This window comes from Manis pentadactyla, chromosome 1, assembly GCF_030020395.1.
Source record: "Manis pentadactyla isolate mManPen7 chromosome 1, mManPen7.hap1, whole genome shotgun sequence".
NCBI classification, from domain to species: Eukaryota; Metazoa; Chordata; class Mammalia; order Pholidota; family Manidae; genus Manis; species Manis pentadactyla.
The window spans coordinates 109999033-110021307 of record NC_080019.1 but is presented as its reverse complement, the minus strand read 5'-3'; the positions used below and the strand labels follow the sequence as shown (position 1 = coordinate 110021307).

Sequence of the window (22275 nt, the reverse complement as noted above, 5' to 3'; positions counted from 1 at the left end):
CAAGATATGGTCTAACATCCCATCATAAGATGTGGTGTCTATGTCCCATCTCCTTAAATCTGGGCTGGACCTTTTTCACATCCCAAAGCTAATACCTATTTCTCCTTATCAAGTAGGACAACTGAGTCATCACCTCTCTAGGAGGCCTCTTTCCTCCCACTTCTACTCCACCCTAATCTGAGGTAGGGCCTCTTTTCTGGATCTACCTCATACTAGACTCTGTGTAAGGCCCTGAGAATATGGTCAAGTAGGAGAGACAGACAAAAAAAGCATAAAACAACAGGGCTTTGTGGAAAAGTTCTGAAGAATAAGTGAGAAAAACCATTTAGATAGAATGATCAAGGAAGGTTTCTATAGTAATATTTAGGATGAAGTCTGAAGACTGAGAAGGAGTGACACATAGAACAAGGCAAAGGTAATTGTAGGCATAGGAAATTGTAAGTACTAAAGCCCTAAGATGGGAATTAATTCAGAAGGCCTCTGAGGTTAGTTTAGTGAGTAAATAAATGCCTCTACTGGTACACAGCATACGATATTTGAGCAACCAAGTACAGGCCTAGTCATTTGTCTTTGCATTCTTAGTGCCTGATAAAGTGCATGGTACACAGGTAGTTAACAAAGGATCCTCAAATGAGTGCATAAGCTGTAGCAGAGATCACTCTATCACTCCGACAGTTTTGGTAATAAATGGCACTTCTTATTCTCTCACTGGGAATCATGGGGCTGAGAATCCTTTTGGAAGGCACATGTGATAATCAAAAGAGCTTTAAAAAGTCACAAATTATGCTTACCATTTATCTGTATTTTTATTCTTACAACTGGCTAAGATGACAATTCTTAGAAATAAGCATCCTTAAAAAGTAAAAATAGGACTGATCTTCATAAAGTTTCATTTTACACCAGAAGCTAAAATAAGTAAGTTCTTTTACGTGCTAACAGCTTTAATATTTAACACAGGTACAAACTGTTGTGGGGAGAGGAGGGAGGAATATCACTTGCTGAAACAGCAGAAACAAAGCTGCGGATATGACCAAGAAAAGTTGATTTTTGGAAACTACCCTCAAGAAAAAACAGTAAAGGATTACCTGCCAAAAAATGCCACTTTCATGTGTCTCCTAGACAGCACCTCACCAATGATGGAAAGCTTGTTTCTATACCCCTGTATTTCTATCAGATCATCCTCGGTTGCTATTCGATCAAGTTCTGGATTCTTGTACGTTGCTGCAACATTAAGGTGGCATTAGAAAAAGTGATAGAACTGAATATTAATTACACAAATAGGAATACCTAAGGCATATATTTTGGCTTTGTTCTATATAAACATGGCATTTGAAAAGTAAAAATGCTTGAGCATCTGAATATTTGGCAAAAGGTGAATGCCTTATTGCAATGAGTCCTAAGAACCCAGCCTAAAAGAATTTCAAAATTATTAAAAATTACAGAGGTCCACCCAAAAAGGTATTCATTTTTTATCTAGCTCTCAAAATACTAAATACTATCTAAGACAAAAATGCTTACTGTCCTATTATTGTTTCATCTGGACTAGATCTTCAGACCTTTAGCTGAGAAGAATCCACAGTGAGGTTTGAATGGGTACCCCTAAGAAATAAAGATATGGTTCAAGGTCTCAAAGGAGGTAAGACTTTGCTACCTTCACTACCTCATCTGCTTCCCATTGGAGCAAAACAGCTCATTTAACATGAAAAGAGAACTGCAGAATCCCGCTCCAGTCAGATTAGGAGTAACTGCCTATCGTGGCCCTACCACCCCTCCTCCAAGGATGAGGGTGGCTGAAAAGACTGGGTTTGAGAAGTAGAAAAGATTTTCAGTTTTGTTTATATTTCAGGAATATGCATTTTTACCTTTATATTTTTATCATCTAATTTTGAAGATAAACATGGAGATTCATTTTGCTATGTGGATGGTCCTAATTAGAGACAAACACCAACACAGTTTACCCAGTGCTCATCTAACTAAACGTTAAGATTTACATCACCATACTTTTCAAGTGCACTGATAAAATATGTGCTATTTGGTGTAAAGTAAGACTGGCGTGAGTATCACTACATTCACCTTTGTTTTTCATTTTATTCTTACCTTTCTATGTTCTACCTGATTTATTTGCTTTGTCTTTTTTTTGGAACTTTTTTCGAGGTTCTAGAACCAGTAAAATCAAATTCAGATTCTAAAACTGCCATTCACTAGGGCTAGCATAATGTTCAATCCTGTAACAAGCTCAACACACAGAAGTACTACTACATTTAACTTCATTTTCACTTCCTATCAACTTTAGAACAAAACATCATTCAAAACTCACTGTGCCAGATCAAATTCTTTCCAAACTGGAAACATAAAAATTCTATACAGTACTTTATTTTCCTCATTCAACAACAAAGCTTGAATTGGTTTGGTGATAGGGACATAATAATAAGGTATGATCCCTACCCTGAAGAAGCTCAAAATCTGGTGACAGAGGGTTGAGAGACAAGGAAAAAACTTTAATTCTACTAACCCACCAAATGTTTGCCCACTGTTACTGGAAAAGTTCACAGAAACCCTCCCCTTTCACTGTACCCTTGATGGGCATGTAATCTTTATCAGAAAAGGTATCAACAAATATCTCCAAAGTAGTAGTCCCCAGCAAGACATTCCTCATCACCTTTGTTCAAATTGTTATTTTAAGAAAACTTCTTTTACCTTTTCCCCACTGCATCCCAGGCTCATTTGAAAAGGTAAGACAGGTCTGAGATGTTGGCTGAACTGCTGAGTTGTGAGGGAGGTAAGTATAATGGCTAAATGTAGGCTGCCTAGTTTTTAGGCTGGGCGTTTACTTGCTGTGTGACCTTGGGCAAATTGCTTCACTTTTCTGTGCCTTGGTTTCTTCAACTTTAAAAGCAAGTGCAATTAAAATCTCAGTGTTGATATGAGGACTAAATGTGTTATTAATATAATAAAGTGCTAGAATAGTATCTCACATACAAGCACTTCTTCCTTTGCAAAGCAGAAATGGGTTTCATTTGCTATGATATCTCTTATAGTATACAGCACAATGCCCTATATATGTGTTCAGTAACTAAGGCTGAAAAAATAAAAGCACCTTAAAGTATATTTCCAACAGTAATTATTTTAAAAACTTAGAGCAACTAACCTTCAACAAAATGTGATCCTTCAGTAACAAACTCCAATAACTGGTCAAAGACTGTAGTAATCGCCTTCTTAGCCAGCACAAAGTGCTTCAGTGGAGAAGCTGTTTCTGCCATTATGTTACTAGGGGGAGAAAAAAAAGTCAGAAAAGCACAAATTAAACTGTATGATAAAGACATGCAAATTAATGACACCTTCTGCAATGATTAACTCCCCCACTGAAATAAGTTAAACTGCCTAAGTACTTTTAGACAATTGTTTTAGGGGAAAGGGTTTTACTCAATTAAAAACTACTTTTGAATGATACTCCCCTAAAATGAGGTAACTCTATTGGGCCAAAATCTTGGTTGCAATTTCTCTTAATTTCCCTTTGGTGAAGATGAAACTAATTGTGACTGCATGTGACTCTTTAAGTACATGAGGGAACAAGGCTAATATAAAGAAACCAAAGTCACAAAAATTAAGTTTCTCAATATGAAGTTCTAGGAAGGTAGAGGTAGATTTGCAGAATGAAAAGATAAAATTCCAAGATCATAAAGTAATACTGACGTTTAGAAAAAGGTCTTATCACAAAGAGTCAGGAGGCAAGACTTAAAGGAAACGCTGTTTCCAGCCAAAGTACCAGGAAATTCGAGGAGGATAAAAAAGATTTTTTTTCTGGCAGCTTCTCATGCAAGACACCAAAGAAAAAACGATCACATACCTGTCTAATTCTGAATGTGTGTGGAATAAAGAAGGCTGAGCCTTCCAGAGGGGCAGGAAATGACTGAGCGACGGAGCTGCGTGGGAACAGCAGGGTGAGGGCAACGATCCGGTCTAGCCGGGTGTAAGGCTACTTTGGGAAAAGGCCTTCCACTTCTTACACACCGGGCGCGGGAGCCCGCCCGCAGTGCTAGGAGCCAGACCCCACCACCGACCCGCATGCGCCGGACGGGGACCGGGCTCTCCACCCGCCGGGCTCCGGGGTCCCCCTCGGCCGCCCGCCCGCCCGCTCGTTTTCGCGCAGAACCGCGGCAGCGCCGCATCACAGAGCGCCTCGCGCACGACTCCCCTGCCCCGTCCCTGGTCGCACAAAGGTCACCTCGAGCGAAGTGACCCGGCCGATGGCCGAGGCGGCGGGTACTCACACTGTCCCGGCTCCGACTTGTCACTGGCAACCGCAGCTCAGCCACAGCCCTCAGGCCGCCTCATCCTAAGACAGGCACCAGGAGGTGGGAGAATTGGCCAAACAGCGGTCACTTCCGGTCTCTTGCCTTCCCAATTATGTTCGGCTCCGTAGCCGGAACTACACCTACGCAAAGCGCCATTTTTATTAAGGGCAGAAGGCAAGGTTCGTTGTGGGCATTGAATTAAAGAAGGGGTTTCAGTTCACTCCCTAACCTCTGCTTCCCCTCCTTGAAAGTTACCAGAGCTCTGCCCTGCGTAGGACAGCTGGCTGCCAGGAGCTGGCTAGTGAGGGAAAACTAAAAGGAGTGGCGTAGTTGGAGCTGCCAGACGAAGGTTTCTGTTTGCGGGGCCACCAGTAATGACCTTTGACCTCTCGCGGCTCTGTTCCCTTGTGATTGGCTTCCGGGGCTTTGGGTACAGCTGCAAATGTTTGTGCAGAGGGGTTACGACAGAAAATTGATGTATCCGAAACCAGTGCATCTCACGCTTTGTATTTAGGAATCACCTGCGGATCTTGTTAAACTGTGGATTCTTGCTCATTGGGTCAGAGGTGAGGCTCGGGAGTGTGCAGTTCTAACACCCTGGGGGAACTACTACTCCTGGTCGGTCCCTGGCTCAATGGAATGTGCTGGGGATTTCCTTCAAAAGCTGCGGTAAGATGCAGTTTTGCAAGTGAAGCGACTTCATCTGTCTGAGCTCCTGATACTTCATCTGTAAATCTGGAGTGCTAATGATACTTACCTTACGGTTTGTTGTGAAAATTAAGTTGTTCGATAGCATGTAAAGTGCTGGGCTTGTAGTGAGAGATAAATATTGTTCTTTTGTTGGAGCAGGTGAGGATCAATCAATAAATGGAATAGGTTAGATCGTTTCAAACAATGCTTACTACTCTGAAGAATAAAAAATGGCAGCGGGATAGACTATCTGAAGAAAAATGAGAATGAGCCACATGGGGTGGTGCTTTCTGAGGAGGTTGTATTTCCTTGCTTTTCCAAGCCAATGCTTGGAACGTCTGGAGAAAGAGTGCCCAAAATTGTGGGAACAGAAGTTCAAAGGCCTATCGTAAGGAGAGTGGGATGGATGATGGAAAGAAGGCCAGTACGTCTGGAATGTAGGGAGGGAAAAGGGAGACTGATTGTAATTGTTGATAAGGATGTGAGGAAACATGATCAATTGCTGGGAATATAAACTTTAGCCATTCTCGATATTTTGAAAGTATTTAATCACAAGTGGACAAAAAAATACTTATGAACTCATACCTGCCCCTGAAATAAAACAAAACAAAACCCCAAAACACCCCAACACATACAAGAATGTTTATGGCACACAAAGAAAATACTTAGAAACACAAAAGACGCTCAATTTGATATTCTCTGAATCAGAGTTTGGAAAGGTGACAGAAGCTTTTTTCTGTTTTCACCATTTTTCTGCCTAAATGGTAAATCTCTTTGAGGGGTAACCTTGTAGCCGTGAACACATGGCTTGAAAGTAAATATTCCACAGCTGTTAAACTGAAGAGTAGTGAAATAGTTTTTACAGAGTTGCAGAGTCCATGGACCAGTAACCTTACATGCATTGTCCAAAATTAGTCATTTATAGTTAGATAACAGGGATTAGAAATCAAAGTCATATGATTAGGTCCAGTACTAATATGTAGTTTTCCGTCTTCTAGTATGACATTCCATGAAAAAATAGGGCACATTTAAACTAAAGAAAAAAATTTTGAAGAGTTGCAGGGAGTTAGAAATCCTGTTTTTTCTAGCTTAAAAAGCATTTGATTAATGATGTTAGAGAACCATTTTCTAAGGTATAAAAAAGAAATTTGGGTCAGAATCTTGTATTCTCAAAATTCATATATCATCTACCCAATTTTTTCCATGTCCATGTATCATTATTCATGTTTTTCTTTTTTTCTTAAAAAATTAATTTGTCATTTACAAATAAAAGTATTCACAAATCAGATTTGATGTGCTTGTTAAATTTTACAACATATAATTTGTAACCATGAAAATAAAACTATGTACCATATACATTTTTATATGTTGTGCACTTTGAGTCTGGATTAGATGATCTCTGAGGTCCCTCCCAGAGTAACATTTTGTCATTCAAAGTTATTTCCAATAATTCAGTACTTCAGTTCACTAAAGAACATTAATTATATATATCAGTGCCATAAGGAACTTAACCATAATCTTGTAACCATAAAGTTTTAAGATCTGTGCCATGATATTCTGCTTAAAATCCAAAAGACATTTAAATTTATAAATTCAGCCCAGCCACTGCTGATAGGAATATATAAAATATTTCAGGGTATAGAGACAAGTAATGTGGTAAATAGTGTGAAGGGAGTAACTTATTTTAACACAGTTCAGAGTAGAGAGAAGAAAAGAAATTCACTCTCACCTTATTAAATGGGAAAACTTTAATCTTTTGAGACTTTCTGAAAACCCAAATGAAGTGAGGAAAAGATGCAAATATTAGGGTAACCAGCCATTGAAAATGGTTTGAGGAATGTTTTAGAAACATGAATAATGCCATAAAGAGAAGTAACCCTACATAAAATGAAGAGGACAGGCAGGAAAATAGAATTCAATATTCTCAAATTTAGCCAACCAATAATTTTGGTGAAAAAAGGTAAAATTACCCACCAGAAATTACATTTGGTGGCTATGATTCCAATTCCTGATCTTGGCTTACTCGAGAGTAAGGGCAAAAGTACCAATTATTTTAACTGTAATGATTTTCCTTAGTGGACACTATCTAGATGATACCAAAAACTGGAAAACTTTGAGTTTTCATTCAAAACATACTTTTCATTAGTTTTTTCAGGATATAATTCATTCTGCTCAATATTTTTAGCAAGAAAAAAGATCCAGGTTATGGTCATTTGCCTATTAAAAAAAAACTTTTAAAGGCTGTGATAAATTCCTTTTAAGAAGTGTCTAATCATCCCTTTTAAAGTATGGGAATGACTAATAGATAATACAATATTCCTAGCAATGTGAGAAAATTGTTTCTCTTTCGTATGAAGAAATTACTTTTCACAAATGTAATTTATCTGGAGTTCAGGTAGTTATCAGTTTCACACTGAGGTTATTAAGGAAAATGAACTTGATACAGAAATTATGGTCAATGTTGCTTTAATATGGGGTCTTTATCCAGAGAATTATATTTCAAATCACTAGTATAAGGTAGACTCCAAACAACCATTAGGTTCTTAAGATTTTGTTTTTAAACATACAAATTGAATATATAACTTCATATAAACATGTAAATTACACGTTTAGCTTTGTGAATTTATATTTTATACATTGTACACATTTCTCTAAGATTTGAATGTTGTCTTAAAAGATTAATTTATGATCTGCTAAACCAATATAAAGTCTATGTAACTCCATTAATTCAATATCATGAGTAAAAGTTCTCTCATGTACTCTTTTTATCTTTTAGTCATCAGAACTGAAAGTTATAGGCAAAGGAAGATATCCCAAAGTTTCATTTTTAATTTTTAAGGATAAGACTGTTAATTGTAGGGTAAACCTAACTAACCAAATTTGCTTCCCCATTGGGATTAACATTTAGTTTTAACTGTCTATTTTCAGTTAAATTCTTAATGAGTATTGATTTTTTGGTAAGCCAATATGCTTCTCAAGAGGACTCTTCTCAAGTGCCCATTTGATTTTTATTAGCCCTTTCAAATTTACATAACATATAGTGCTTTTTAGGCATTAGAACTCCATTAAAATTAATCATAGTAGTTTGGGAAAAGTAGTAAAACTGATGAAACAAGCAAAGTAAGGTTAATGGTCAAGTGCCAGGAATTTCAAGATTTAAAAATTAGGAATAGTGTTAGTTTACTGGGAAAAAAAAAAACCCTGTCTATACAATACACCTGCCAATAACTCAGCAATCACCTAACAAAAGGCTACTGACTGTAAGTCATCACTTATCTCCCAGAACTTCCTAATTCTATATACATTCAGAGAAATTGAAGAAAGGCGATTTTATGCTGCAACTGGCAAATATATAAGCAGGAAGAGGAGAGACTTTTCAGTAGTGTATACTCACTTTAAGACTTTGGAGTACAGGGGAAATGCTTTGGAATTTCAAAAGTAATAACTCCTTGAAAGGTGAAGACAAGGAAAAAAAACACCTCACTACTGTTCACTGCTACCAAGTATTCTATTGTAGTGCTAATAATAAACACCCCTATCGGTATTCTCAGACTTGAATTGTGTTTCAAGTCACAGTGAAAATACCTGTGTCTGAGGAGGAAAAAAATTGATGCAGTTAGAAATTTTCTTTAGGTGGGTTTGTTTTTCTAAAGAAGTTATTAAGCTAAAAATATCGATCAGCTACCTCAGCAATTTATGGTCAGTCATAGACCAACTCAAAAGCTGAGTCAAAGCAGAAAGTTAACTGTCAGTGGGATGTGGCCTCAAAAAATACAAAATTATATGGTTCTTGAACTTCAATTTTGCATCTGAGTATTCATTATAATCTCTTTGATTACTAACACCTGATCAAATGTAAAGCAATAAAATACAGAATTTTAAAAAACACCAAAGCAATACTTATTTAAGGTTTGTTTCCTGAAGATCAAATTCCTGGAGCTAGATGTGTATCAAGAAAGTATAAATGCAGAATTACCAAGAAGGTAGTTGAATGGCTAGGTTAAGTAGTCACGAAAAACACCCAAGGACAAAGCTTGGATTTTTATGTGACATGGTGTAACAGAGGTGATTTTTATGTAACATACAATGGTATCATCACTGTACTGGAAGCCAGGGAATTTGGATTCCACTCCTGTCAGCAGCAACTGGTATTGTGACCCTGGCCTTGTGAGTTTCTGCTTCCACAACTTACAGAACTAGAGTTTAGACCAGATAGTTTCTGAAGTTCTCTTCCAATTTAAACTACAATTCTAAGTCTTCTAAGACATATTTGTATCAGACAGCCCCATCTGGAATGTTACAATCAGATGGAAAGGTAGTTTCTAGGAATAGATACACATATATGAGAAACAGTAGAGATAAAAATGGCTTTGAAAATGTTGTTGCCACCTTTCTCAAAATACTTAAATTCCCATGGTTGTTGCAGTGGGAAAACTATGTCATAAATTGGTCTGTTTAACTATATCAGTATTCTTGAACAACATTGTTAGCATCAGTTTTAAATTTGAGGCCATCAATGACATACAAAATTCTATCTTCTTGATACTGTTTAAGAAATCTGCTATTAAATTGCAGTTGTTGGATGTCTCCTCGCCTGTCCCCATATGTTAAGTCCTGGACCCCAGTACTTCAAAGTATGACCTTATTTGAGGATAGGGTCTTTAGGGTAAGCCCTATACCAGTGAATGGTATCCTTGCAAAAGGGGAAATCTGGAGACATACTCACATACGGGGAGAAATACCATGTGAACATGGAGGTGGCCAACGATAAGCCAACAAGAAATGCTGGATACAAATCTCCTACAGCCCTCAGGAAGTACAACCTATGCCAACATTCTAATTCAAACTTTTAGGCTCCAGAACTGAGAAACAAATTTACTGTTCACTCAGTTTGTGGCAATTTGTTACAGCAGTCATAAGAATCTAATATAAGAGCTAAGATTATTTTACCATTATCAAAAGTAATTCATACATAATCAGTCAACAACTCCTTATCTCCCAGAACTTCCTTATTATATTAATACTTAAGTGGGTTTTCTCAGTCAATATGATTTGACATCAGAAGTTTGGGCATGACTTTGCAGTTGCATAACTGCAAATGAAATGTGGACAAGTTATGAGTTTTGAAATGTTACTTTTTTAATTGTTCTAAATGCTTACCAGTTCTTCCTATCCTCCCATCTTAAATTACTTAACACATAGGGGCTAAAATAAAGTTAAAAGAAAAAAAGACTGCCAAGAAAACCAGATCTTTCTTTCCTACTATAACACTGGCCTCCTAGTGTTATTAAAAGAATCATTGCCTTGGGGAAAATTACTGATGGAGAATGTAAAAAAGAGGGTATGGGTTCTTATTAATGGGAGTATCAGTGGGCTTAATTGTATATTATGTTGCACTTTAGTTCTGATAGTGCAGTACTTTAATGCCACCTGAAAAACTGAGTTTGAGTTTAAAAACTAAAGTTAATAGCCCCTATGGTTCCAGAAGGAAAACTAGTCTAGCTTCATTAATACATGTTTCTTACCAATTCATGAAATCAGAGCACACGCAAGAAACAGGATTCTAGTCACCAAGAGTGGTTAAACTATGAACTACCATACATTGAAAATACCACATTTAAGATACAATTACATACTGAAAAATGAAGCAATGTCAAGAAAATTGGACAATTTGAAAAATCTTGTTAAAGGCAATTCCCATAAGTTGTGCTTAAAATCATCAATTTTAACATCTCCAAAAAAAGTTAAATTTATTACTTTACATTATGTCATTTAAAGAGAATAATCAAGTTGTCTCATGGACTGGAAGATGACTTATTAATTCCCTTTCATTTCCAAACCTCATCAAGCAGTCATTGCATTTATGAGGTAAGTCAGCTGAATGTTTGAAATCTAGATGAATTTTAAGATCTTCAATCTGTCCTGTTGAATATTCACAGTACTGGCATAAGTAAATCCCTTCAGATAAATGTGAATTTAAATGTTTGCAATATTCTAGCATACTTGAAAAACCTTTGCAACAGTCATCACAAACATGAGGAAAAATCTTAGTATGTTCAATAGCAACATGCCTGTTAACATTTGTATGAAGTCTACTCCGAAAACCACATACTTGACATACAAAGAAATTTTTACATTTGTCAAACGTAATTTTGCTTAAGAGACTGTACTGTCCATGTTCTCCATTGTTATACTTATCACTTAATTCTATTAATTTACATGCATGTTCATTTACCACATGGCTATGCAAGTCTTCTGGATCATTTGTTTCATGTTCACAGAACTGACACAAGTACTGTTCATCACAGCTGTGTTCCTGGAAATGTAGGTAGAGTTCACTGCTTGAGGAGAACTGTACATCACACTGTTCACACCAATAAAGGTGATCACTAAAATGAGTGTCTGCAATGTGCTGGCTGAGATTCTCAAAAATTACTGTCTTATAATCGCAGTATTTACAAATGTAGGGATCCTCTTCATGCAATTTGGCATGTTCGATTAGAAGCATGTTGGTAGAGAAAGTTTCCTTGCATACTCGACACACATTTGAATCAGTTCGCTTATGCTTCAGGATCATATGCTGCTTTAAATCAGAAAAATACTTGCTGTTGAACTCACAGAGTTCACATTTATAGAGGCCACTGCTATTAGCTCTCAGTAAAGGCCATTTCTGCTGGGTAGTCACATTCAAAGCTTGGTTCTTGTCAAGAATTTTGCAAAGTTTAGCTGGTGGATTCTCATCAATTTGGTCTTGGAGACTTTCAGAAGAATTGTTTTCTGTCTCTATATCATAATCTTCAGAAATGGCATGCACTTCTGCAGCAATTGGAACATCTTCAGCAGTGTGGACTTCTATAGGACTCTCCTCCTGAGTTTGCTGGTTGACTGATTCAAGTGAATCACACTCTTCATCACAAATTTCAATATCAGCAGATTTTTCTGAAAAATAAAACAAGCCTATTATTACTATTATTAAATAAGCCCTATTAGGTAAATAACTGGAAAAAGAATTTTATGCATTTTTTTTCATCGATCTGATACAAAATATACAAATGCTATTAATGACTTTGCCTGACCTGTAGAAAATGCAGAGTGCTCTAGGATTCTAAGCACAGGACTGGGAACCAGGTAGTTCTGATTTCTGTTTCGGGCCTTGATTCCATCCGTAAATTTTGGCAGGTCATTTGATGTTTCTGTATCAGAATCATCATCTATAAAATGGGATTTGAAAAAACACTATTTATATGCAAATATTAAACACTGTTATAAACAAAGCACCAAATGTTTTAAATAAAACATTGCTTTCATGCCCTCATTTAGACGAGAATATACTTTTAAAAGTTTCAATTGCTGAATTTGAATAAGCCTTCATTCCCTCAGCCCAGCCCCACTGTTTGAAAGTTAGCAGAAGGAAACTGAAATAGCGGAGAAAACTGTACTTCAACATCATGATGTCATTTTTAATACACTTATTTTTTGGAAGTTTAAGATTTACAGAAAAAATTTGAGAAGATAGTACAGTGAAATCCCATATATTCTGCATTCAGTTTTTCCACCAGTAGCATCTTATGTTAATATGGTACATTTATTATAATTAATGACCAGTACTGATGATAAGTTATTAACTAAAGTCTGTATGTCATCCAGATTTGTTTTCAACCTAATGTCCTTTTCCTGTTCCATGATTCCATTCAGATCTCACATTACATGTAATTGTAATGTAGGGGTCTGTTAGCTGTGGCAGTTGCTCAGACTTTCCTTGTTTTTGATGACCATGACAGTTTTGAGGAGTATGAGTCAGGTATTTTTTAGAATGCCCCACTAGCGGATTTTTTTTTTAATAATTAGACTAGGATTATGGGGTTACTGGGAGGTAGACCACAGAGGCAAACTGCCATTTTTATCACATCACATCAAGGGTGTGTATATACAACTAACATGATTTATTACTGTTGATGTTGACCTTGATCACCTTGTTGCAAAAGTATTTATCAGGTTTCTCCACTGTAAAGTGACTCCTTAACTTTAAATACTCTACGCTTCAGAACAAAGTCACTATATACAGTCCACAGTTAAGGACTGGAGAGTGATATTCCACCTCCTTGAAGGAGGAGTATTCACAGAAATCATTTACAATTCTTCTGTACAAATGTGTTTACTTATTTGTATTAGTATGGACTCATGCCTATTTATTTTATACTTTGACTTATAATTCATCTTTTTTCCCCTCAAATTATCTCAGCTTTGGCTATTGGGAACTCTTTTAATTGGCTCCTGCACTCCTCTAGCACACCTGTATCAAGTGTGTGTGTGTGTGTATGTGAGTACTTCCTTATTTTCCAGTACTGTAAGATGCTCTAGGCTCATCTTGTATATTTCCTACCCCAGAACTAGAATCAGCCATTTCTCTGAGAAGCTCTCATTCCTTTTATTGGAGAAAGGTATTAGAAACCAAGATGTGGGCATCAGATGTGCTCACAGATACTGGGGTGTCATTTCTTTTAGGCTGTTTCAGTTAACAAAGCAAAAAACGTGTGTACACTGCCATGCCTATATAGACATTGCTATGTATGTTTCTGTATTAACCATCTGTGTTTACAGAAAGCCAAACATGAGTTCACACTGATGTCTCCTACTCCCTGTTTTTTAATAATTTATGTTTTGTTCCTCTAACAGGAGCTTAACACAATTGGGAGTTTTGATGGTTGTGGAGAAGAAGTGAACAAATGTAAGTTATTGTTCACCCAATGCTTTACAAAAGAGGAGTCAACAGAAGATGCAGACTGAGGAAGACCAAATCCTTCACCCTCTGTTCTTTCCTTCCATTAGCCCTCCAGACTGAAAGGTATAGCTGAATGGAAACACCATGTGTAACATTATTCTTAACTTTAAACTGTAAACACTACCAACTCTGGGTTACTCCTGCTCTGCCACCAATTCTTAGCCAACTAAACTGGATTTAGAAGAATGTGCTTTTTATTTATATGTCTGAAATAATGTTAAAAAATTCACTTGCTTTCTTACGAAATACTTTTGTTTTCTTACATTTAAACAAATTTAAGCACTTGCCCATTTTGAAATCATCACTTTGACCCACATTTTCATATAAGAAATAAAAATATATAAAAGCAATTTAACAGAAAACATTCTGGAAAATATTAGATATACCTTTGTTGTCAAAATACTTTAAATCTGGTTGTCTCATAGAACAAACACTGTAACAATGGTCAGAAAAAATTCCACTGAATCCATCTGCAATTCTGCTTATTCCAGAGGAATCTATACATGAAACAAAATTTTAAAAAATTTAAGCACAGTAAACATATACACATTTAATGACAGCTATCCCTTCACCCAACATACATAAATTTTTGTATGATTTATAACAAAGTATTAATATTTCACTCAATTCTGAAAGCTTTTTCATTTCAGCTCTGACATTGAGCTTTGAAAGAACCACAAGTTATACAATTTAAAATGCTTTGGAGATACATTTACCTTATTATCAGAATCCCACAAAATGTAAATATGCAAAATATATGTCAACTGCGAAAACCATTTAATTAACTACCAAGATCTGCATGTAGTGCAGAGAAAGCATGAGACATAGTGGAGATGGTCTGTGGACCAGTTAAGGCTCCTGGATATAACCATTTCATTTCAAGTCTTGCCTGAGAAGGGCCAGTAGTCAGGAAACCAGGATTAATTTCCTCAGATGTGAAGTGTGTTAAGTGGGGTGTGTAAAAAGTTATGCCCAAGACTGTCCCAAGTATATGTATATGAGGTATATTAAAGATGGCTACAAAAGACCTCTCTTCTCAATACTGCCAAAACAGCACAGCCAATCACAATCAAAGGATCAAAGATTACACAAGGTTATTTACTGCTGTGCCTTAAGCACAAGCTTGGGAATCACACAGGCAAATCTCAGTTATGTTGTATAAGTCTGCAACCCTGGATATCTAATTTTAAGTATCTATCAACCATGAAGTTGTGAGGACTAAATAATGTCTGTAAGGTTCTCATGTGTGCCTAGCACATGGAAGACATTGAGAAGTATATATTCAGATAATTTATTTAAAGTCTTCTCTCACCTAAAAATTGACTGAGATATTTTAACTCTTATTCAAACATTTATAAGAAAATGGATGGGAATACAATTGCATGGGAATTAATCCATGGCCCACCTTTAAAACTATTCACTAACCTGAATAACGAGAAGGGTGTAAAGTCTTCCTTTTTCTTTTTTTAGGATATTCATTCATATTTTTTCAATCTAAAAATGGAAAAATTTAACGTATCACACTGATTGTAACTTATAAAAATTCCTTCTAACCAAAGAATTTATTGGTAATAAAAAATGTACGTGCCACATGGAAATCTACTTCATAAGAGAAATGTTTAAAAAAAAAAAAAGAAAGAAAGAAATGTTAATGGCTCTGTTTGCATTTTGGATTTATTTTACTAATCAAGTTTAAAGGCAGGACCCTGATCTGTTTTCTGATTTGATCGGAAATCTTTTTCAAATGTTGCTATAATTGTTGAGAACTAGATAATTAAAAGAAGCTGTATAAATTATTTTTTATATAAAAAAATTGTGCCTATGGTATCACACTAAGAATAAAAAGTACATTTTTTATAATTGGGAATATTTTGATGTAGTTTTCAAGGTAAAAGTGATACCTACCATTAAAAAAAAAAATTGTCACAAATCTGTATCAGTCCCCTGGCTTCCAGAAAATATCCTCATCACTTAGAATCTCATAATATAATTTTCAAAAGTTATTTCTTACTTATGAGGTAACATTTAACTTTCTACTGAGAACAAAACAGATATGGCAACCATTGTACAATTACATTTGCAAGGGATGTTACAAAATTGACAATTACCTTTACCATGTTCCACTTACTTGGTATAATTCTTAATACTGGAGTGAGGAAAAATGAATTATAGGGAAGTTTTCACAGATGGTAAAAAATGCCTGCAGGAAAAACATGACAGAAGTCATATAAGCAAACACGTAGTTCATTTCTAAGACTCAAGAATACAGTGGTATTAGATCTCTGATCAACTGGAAAGTTATACAGAGTTCAAATATAATATTCTTTTGAGTACAGTATATTAAGTACAAAAATTTGTATATATATATTGGTAATTATGAGTATACGTTTTATTTCTTTGAAGTGAGAGTCTAACTCAATAGCTATATCTTAACACCAAAATAATAATTTACATCTGCACTGATTTATCCAGCCATAATGAAAGCAAACACCAAATCCCAGACTTTAAGATGTTTAAGTCCTGTAGTCCTCACAGGCTATTTAACAATAGAAGAATCACGATCATTCATTGAGCACCAACTACGTACCAGGCAACTATGTACCAGGCTATGCATATACTATATTTTGTGTAATCCTATGATATGCAAAATCTAGAATACTCTCTCAAAAGCCTTATTATTTACCCCTTGTTATTTATGAAGAAAGAAGCACAATAAAGTTAAGGGGATAAGTAAGTGGTAGGGCTGGGATTTGAAGAAAGATCTAATCAATTTTAAAGCCTGTGCTTTGTAAACAAATAGGGAGATAAAGTGATACCCCCAACTCAAGAAATAGACTAGCTCAGTATCAGAACTACCTCTTCCATGTAAGATTAGTATTTGTTTTATTGTAGCAGCAGGCAAGTAAGGAATGTTAAGTAAGGCAGAAAAAGAAATACACTGTTAAGTTTTTCTCTGCCAGCTTTATATGCTGCTTTCTTATCACCAAGGTGATATACATAGTAGCACTATTACTAAGACCATCTCATTTCTGGCGGTAAGAAACGTGAGGTTCACAAACTGTTTTTATTGCTTCACTAAGTTCTGGATATATCAGCACTACATGTGATGTGATCATATGGTAATACAATTGTACTTTTTAGTTTATTCAGCATTTTCTTAACCCTTATTTTATTTATCTTCACAATAATCCTGTGAGGTACACAGAGGGGCTACTATCAAACCCATCCAATTTTACTGATAGGGAAATAGACTCAGTGAAAGTCAAGTTAATTAAGTGGCAGAACCAGAGATGAAAAAGCATGCCTTCTGACGCCTGGGTTTGGAAAAACGAACTGTATTTGAGTAATTCTTCATTGCTAATCACTGCTACTAGCAAGTTCCACCTCACTTCCAGTTCTTACTCAGTCACCAACTTGGAGGAGGGGAAGGGAATCACTCAAAGAAACTGACAACCATGAGATTTATAGAAATGATATTAATATATATAAAATGCCTCATCTAATAACACAAATAGCATTCCTTGAGCCCATTCCAATCAAGTGCATTAAGTAAAAATTTTAAAAAAGAAGAGCTGTTGTCACACTCATGTAATAAACTAAAATTTCAAGACTTATTCTAAATACCTCTTCTGTATACTAGAATTTATACAGCCCAAAGCCTTACACTTCTGATCTAATGGAAGTATCAGGGAGAACATTCAAAACTATCAGTCACAAGTATCCTCTTTGTTATTTCAGAATACACTTCAAATTCTTTCCAACTTGAATAATAAAAAAAACAAGAAAAGGAGACCAAGCATGGTATTTAAATTAATGTTGCAAGCTGGCTGGGATTCAGACTGTCAGATGAGAGGAACAGGGTCACCTTGATTAGGAAAGGCTGACTCCTACCTAGGGGTGAATAATATCCAAACATTTATTTGATCTCCTTTCAACATGATTGTAAGATGCCCACTCAAGGCTAAAAATGCTAACTCCTTCATTTCAGCAAATGTTTTTATGTGCCTTTTGTATACTTAACTGCCCTGACCAGGAAGTTCATTTTTTAACTCAGGGATGTCTTATAAACATTTGCTCAGTAGTCCTCCTCCCACTGGGAAGATTCTCAATCACATGCAACTTATTCATTCTCCCTTCCCTACTTTACAAACTGTAGATGTAATACATGTCACTGAAGGAAAAATTAGAAAAATTAAATTACATACAATCTATTTACCCAGAAAAACTACTGTTAACATTTTGCTGTACAGAATTCTAGACATTTTCCTATGCTAAGGTGGACATATGTATTTTACACTTACAAAAATGAGAAGCCACACAGAACATTTAAAAAAATCAACTTAGAAAATATGTATCAGTATCTTTCCACCTGCAATTTTTTTCGAATAATGTCTATGTACAAAACACACTACACATAATAGGCATTCAGAACTTAACGTCAAATCAACCTTTTTAAAGGCCTTACATGCAATGTAAATATTCTCTTAACTGGCATAAAAACAAGCATTTACAATAAAAAGTACATTATATACTAAAGAGCTTTAAAAGTATGTTCTTTTTCACCCTCATTTTAATCATACCTTCCAGATGTTAAGTGAAACCCAAAACTGTTGGAGGAGAGAATGAACTGGAACCCACTATGCGTCCAACGTAGTGTCGCTCTTTGCTGAAGTACACATTTTTTGCTTTGCAAAAAGATAAACTGCTTTAAATTACTTGTGTCCCTAGGTTATACTAAATAACAAAACCAGAAGGCGTTTGAAAGCACCCTAACGCGTGGCTAGACTACTGACTGAAGACTTGGGAGGCAGTACCGACGCCTGCTTTCCGCGGTTGCCAGTTGGCGGCGCGACGGAGGGTCGCAGCGATGCCTCTGCGGGGCAGGAGGGCCAGCATGGCACCGACGGGCATCCGGGGCCCCGACTCTGCAGCGGCAGCGCGTCACCAGCCACCTTCACTCCCGCGCCACGCACGGTCCGCACTAGGGCCCACAGGGCCTCCCAAGCCCCTCCCGCCAGGCGCCACAAGGGAAAAAGCCAGGGACCGAGGAGAGCCCGGGCAGAGGCGTGGAACTACCTTCGGGATGGGGGAGGGGCGCCACCCGCCACACAACCAAAGCAGGGTTTCAGTTTAAAAGACACCTTCCGGACCTGCTGCTCTCTCCGCGCTGCAGTCCGGTGCCCGGCCGGCCCGCTGCCCCCGCACTCACCGGTCTCCCGGGGCCCTCCCGGCCAGCCCAAGCGCTCCTCCGAGGTGGAGGCGGCCACGGCACCCAAGCACGCGACAGCGGGCCGCGCAGCCCGGCCGGCGGGCCCCGCTCGGGCCCTCGCGCTCCCGGGCGCTCGGCCGGGCCAGCCCCCGTCCCTCCCGTGCGCCACACGCCCTGCCCGCCAGGCCCCAGGCCTAGGCTCGGCGGCCGCACTCACCGCCGCCGTCCGCGCCTGCGCCGCACACCCTGGCGCCCGCCGACAGGCGGGAAGGCGATGTGGTGGTGGGGCCAGAGAATCGCGCGGTGCGGATTCGCAGTACGCCGGGCCTGGGAGGGACCACCCGCTTCCAGCCCCGGGGGTGGCCCAGCTCTGCTGCGCCGCCGCAGGCCCTTCCGGGCTGGGTCCCAGGGGCGGCGCGGGGCCTCCACCCCGGACTGCTCCCGGCGAGGCCGCCGCAGGAACTGCCGCTCCCGCTGCCAGCTCGTCCTCCCGCCCCCTACTCCCCCAAGGAAGTGGGAGAAGCGCGGCGCGCCCCAGTCTTCTTGCCGTCCGTCTCCAGCTGAAATGGTCTTGGCATGAGGTAGGCAAGGCTTATGGCACGTCAAGCCCCAGAGGGGCAGCAGCCCGCTGAGACGGAGAAGGCCCCGCCGTGTCTGCCTTACGAAGGCTGGGATGCTGTCCACAGGGCAGGAGGGTGAAACTCGAGGACCGTTGTGTCATTCATTATTAGGCGTTAGCTGTTTTCCTGGACTAAGGACATTTTGGTAGAATGAATGTCATGTTACAGGGAATTGGATTAAATGATTTAATCCCTTTTCCTACCTTTAGCTTCTATGAGCAGATGTAGAGAGAATTAAATATGCATAAATAAACCCGTGAACAAGGTTTCAAAAATGAAGATTTCTGTACAAGTGTGGTCATATGTTTAATCTTTCTGATAGTGAGTTGAGGTGGTTAGTCCCAGTTTACAAATTAGAAAGGTGAGTTTGCGAGGGGCTAGAGACTGTCTTATTCATGTTTGTAGTCTCAGCATTCTGGATCAAGTAATTGTTAAGTGGATGAATGACATCCATGTTCGATTATCACATGCTCAAGGTCACTGGGAGAGTCACGGTGCAATTCTTGTCTTTTTATCTATATCCACTGTGCTTTTTCTGATTACCAAGTGCTAACCAACCAACCAACCAACCATCCGGGGGAGAGTAATAATCACAGACCTTAATTCGATCCCTTTAACTATTTCTTGGGGTGGGGGGTGGGTGTTGGGTGGTGGGAAGCCATGTTTGAAATAGACACTAGTTTGTGAGGCTCAACTTTTATGAGCTCCTAACTTTTATGTGTGCTCAGCCCAAATAATGTTTACGAATGCTGGCATGGCCTGAATAAAGTGCAGAAGCGATGTAGTGGCATCTTTTAATCCTACAATAGTACCTGCCACAGAATCATGAATCGACACACGTTTGTTGAATTTATAATAAAGACCAGTATCTTTCCCTCCTCCCTGTTGGTTGGGCTGTTTCTCGACATGATAGAGTGGAAGCCTCAAGGGGGTGTTATGGGACCCCTTTAAAATTACTGTTTTGCTCACGCGTTGCCCTGCGCGAAACAAGATCTTTACATTCTAGACTGAAGTTTTATTCCAAAACATTTTGAAGTGAGAGCAGACACACATTCCTCCTTAAACCCCCAGTGCATTTGTGGGTAAAATTGTAACATTTCCAGAATATCTCACCTGGCTTTAGTGTATTTGCATATCCTCAGGGGTGGAGAGAAGTTCATCTCCTTGTCAGTAGGTAATTACCTGGGCAACCGTGGGCTTGTCTGAAACCTGAGAGGTTAAGGGGAGGGGACTGGTTTGCATGCTGGCTTCTGCCGGAGCAGAGGGGAGAGAGACGGCCCTGGACTGCAGTTTATAAACAGTAAATGGGTTTTAAACATTAGTTCTCTCTTTGACTGATTTCAGTTTATAGAGGCATTTTGCCCCGGGATTTCCTCTCCCCAGACATACTTAAATAAACCCACACTATTTGCACTTACCCAAACAGTAAAGAACATTGCAATGTTTGCATGTCACTTAACAATCACAAATCAGAGACAACTTGATATTGTTTGATTAGCTGGGGTACATTCACCAGTTTCACTTTTGCATGGCTCTTTTCCTCTCCTTTCTTTTAAAGGAAGGTGTTGGCAGCTGGGATAAAGCCCTCAAATCTCAAAAGGGTAGCAAGTTGTAAAGTTTGTTATATTCTGTTACTACTTTAAGAGTCATCATTCATCCAACTTTTTGTCACACTTGTAGCATAGCTTAATTTTTTCCTGATTAGAAAAGGGATACATGTTTATCATATAATGGAAACAATAGAAAAGTATCAAGAGCAAAACAATTTATTGTATCCGCACAACCCAGAGCTAACCAATGGTAACATTTTGCTCAATATCTTTCCATTATTTTTATATCTATGTCCTAACAGAATTTTTTTCAAAAAAATAGGATGTTACTATGTTATTATAATAGCCTCTCCTACCCTCACTCAATGTGGCATTAATATTCTCTATGCTATTAATGTTACCTGGGGATTGCACTGTAAGTAACCAGTTAAATATTGGATAATCAAGCTTTTTACATGAAACGTATGTTGTATATATTTCTTCCCACTAGGTTGCTTTCTTTTTAATTTTGTTTATGGTACAGAAGTTTAAAATTGTTGTGAAATCAAGTCTAGTAATCTTTTCCTTTACAGATACCATTACTGGCTTTTTGCTGAAATAAATTTTTCTTAAACCCAAGACCTGTTGCTTTTTTTACCTTAACTTTTAGTTTATCTGTAATTTATTTGTAATTCGATGAGTCGAATTCTTTCTATCATGATACTTTTTTTCTTATTACTCTCCATCTTGTATAACAGCTTTAAATTAAACTTATAAGAATAAAATAACTTCATCTGATACTTGGCTAACTTCCTAAGACATTGGTTTCTAAACTTTAACTGCGTCAGAATCACCAGAGGTCTTGTTATAATATATATTTTTGTTCTCTATCCCCAGAGTTTCTAATTGGGTAAGTCTGGGCTGAAACCTAAACAGCTGCATTTCTAAGAAGTTCTTAGATGACACTGATGCTGCTGGCCCCAGATCACACTTTGAGAACCAGTATCCTAAAACTTTCCCCACCCAACCCCACATTAACCAAATAGTACTTCTCACTGTCCCACAATAGCTCTACCTCTTGCTCACCTGTGTGTTTCAGCATGTTTTTCACCTGCAATCCCTTCCCTTCTTTCTGTAAGATCAAGCTCAC

General features: G+C 38.0%; 2 protein-coding genes across 13 annotated transcripts in view; both read right to left on the bottom strand.

The window, feature by feature from the left end:
* Window positions 1-4419, bottom strand: part of MFN1 (mitofusin 1) — a 47905-nt gene extending 43486 nt beyond the window's left edge. The window contains exons 1-3 of the mRNA XM_057500169.1: window positions 4272-4419; window positions 3149-3267; window positions 1086-1221 (exon numbers count right to left, since the gene is read on the bottom strand). Coding sequence (XP_057356152.1) covers window positions 1086-1221; window positions 3149-3260 — 248 coding nt within the window. The 5' untranslated portion in view covers window positions 3261-3267; window positions 4272-4419. The remainder of the gene's footprint in view (window positions 1-1085; window positions 1222-3148; window positions 3268-4271) is intronic.
* A 5452-nt stretch (window positions 4420-9871) lies between these two features.
* Window positions 9872-19863, bottom strand: ZNF639 (zinc finger protein 639). 12 transcript variants are annotated; one of them, XM_057500183.1, is made up of 6 exons: window positions 19194-19863; window positions 18348-18452; window positions 15193-15967; window positions 14154-14264; window positions 12062-12196; window positions 9872-11924 (listed from the first exon to the last, which is right to left on the bottom strand). In XM_057500183.1, the coding sequence occupies exons 3-6, from the start codon at window positions 15248-15250 to the stop codon at window positions 10771-10773; spliced, it is 1458 nt and encodes a 485-aa protein (XP_057356166.1). In that variant the 5' UTR covers window positions 15251-15967; window positions 18348-18452; window positions 19194-19863; the 3' UTR covers window positions 9872-10770. The 12 variants fall into 12 exon arrangements, with proteins under 12 accessions (XP_057356166.1, XP_057356177.1, XP_036782648.2 ...); XM_057500194.1 differs by lacking the exon at window positions 18348-18452 and having other exon boundaries at window positions 15193-15261; window positions 15876-15967; XM_036926753.2 differs by lacking the exon at window positions 18348-18452 and having other exon boundaries at window positions 15193-15261; window positions 15896-15967.
* Window positions 19864-22275: the final 2412 nt, after the last annotated feature.

What these genes read in the sequence shown, in the direction of transcription:
- ZNF639 (XM_057500183.1), bottom strand. Translation starts at nt 15,250, where the DNA reads ATGAATGAATATCCTAAAAAAAGAAAAAGGAAGACTTTACACCCTTCT. An exon ending in ACACCCTTCTCGTTATTCAG is followed by an intron (nt 14,265 to 15,192) that starts GTTAGTGAATAG and finishes TTTCATGTATAG; the next exon opens with ATTCCTCTGGAATAAGCAGA. An exon ending in AAAGTATTTTGACAACAAAG is followed by an intron (nt 12,197 to 14,153) that starts GTATATCTAATA and finishes CCCATTTTATAG; the next exon opens with ATGATGATTCTGATACAGAA.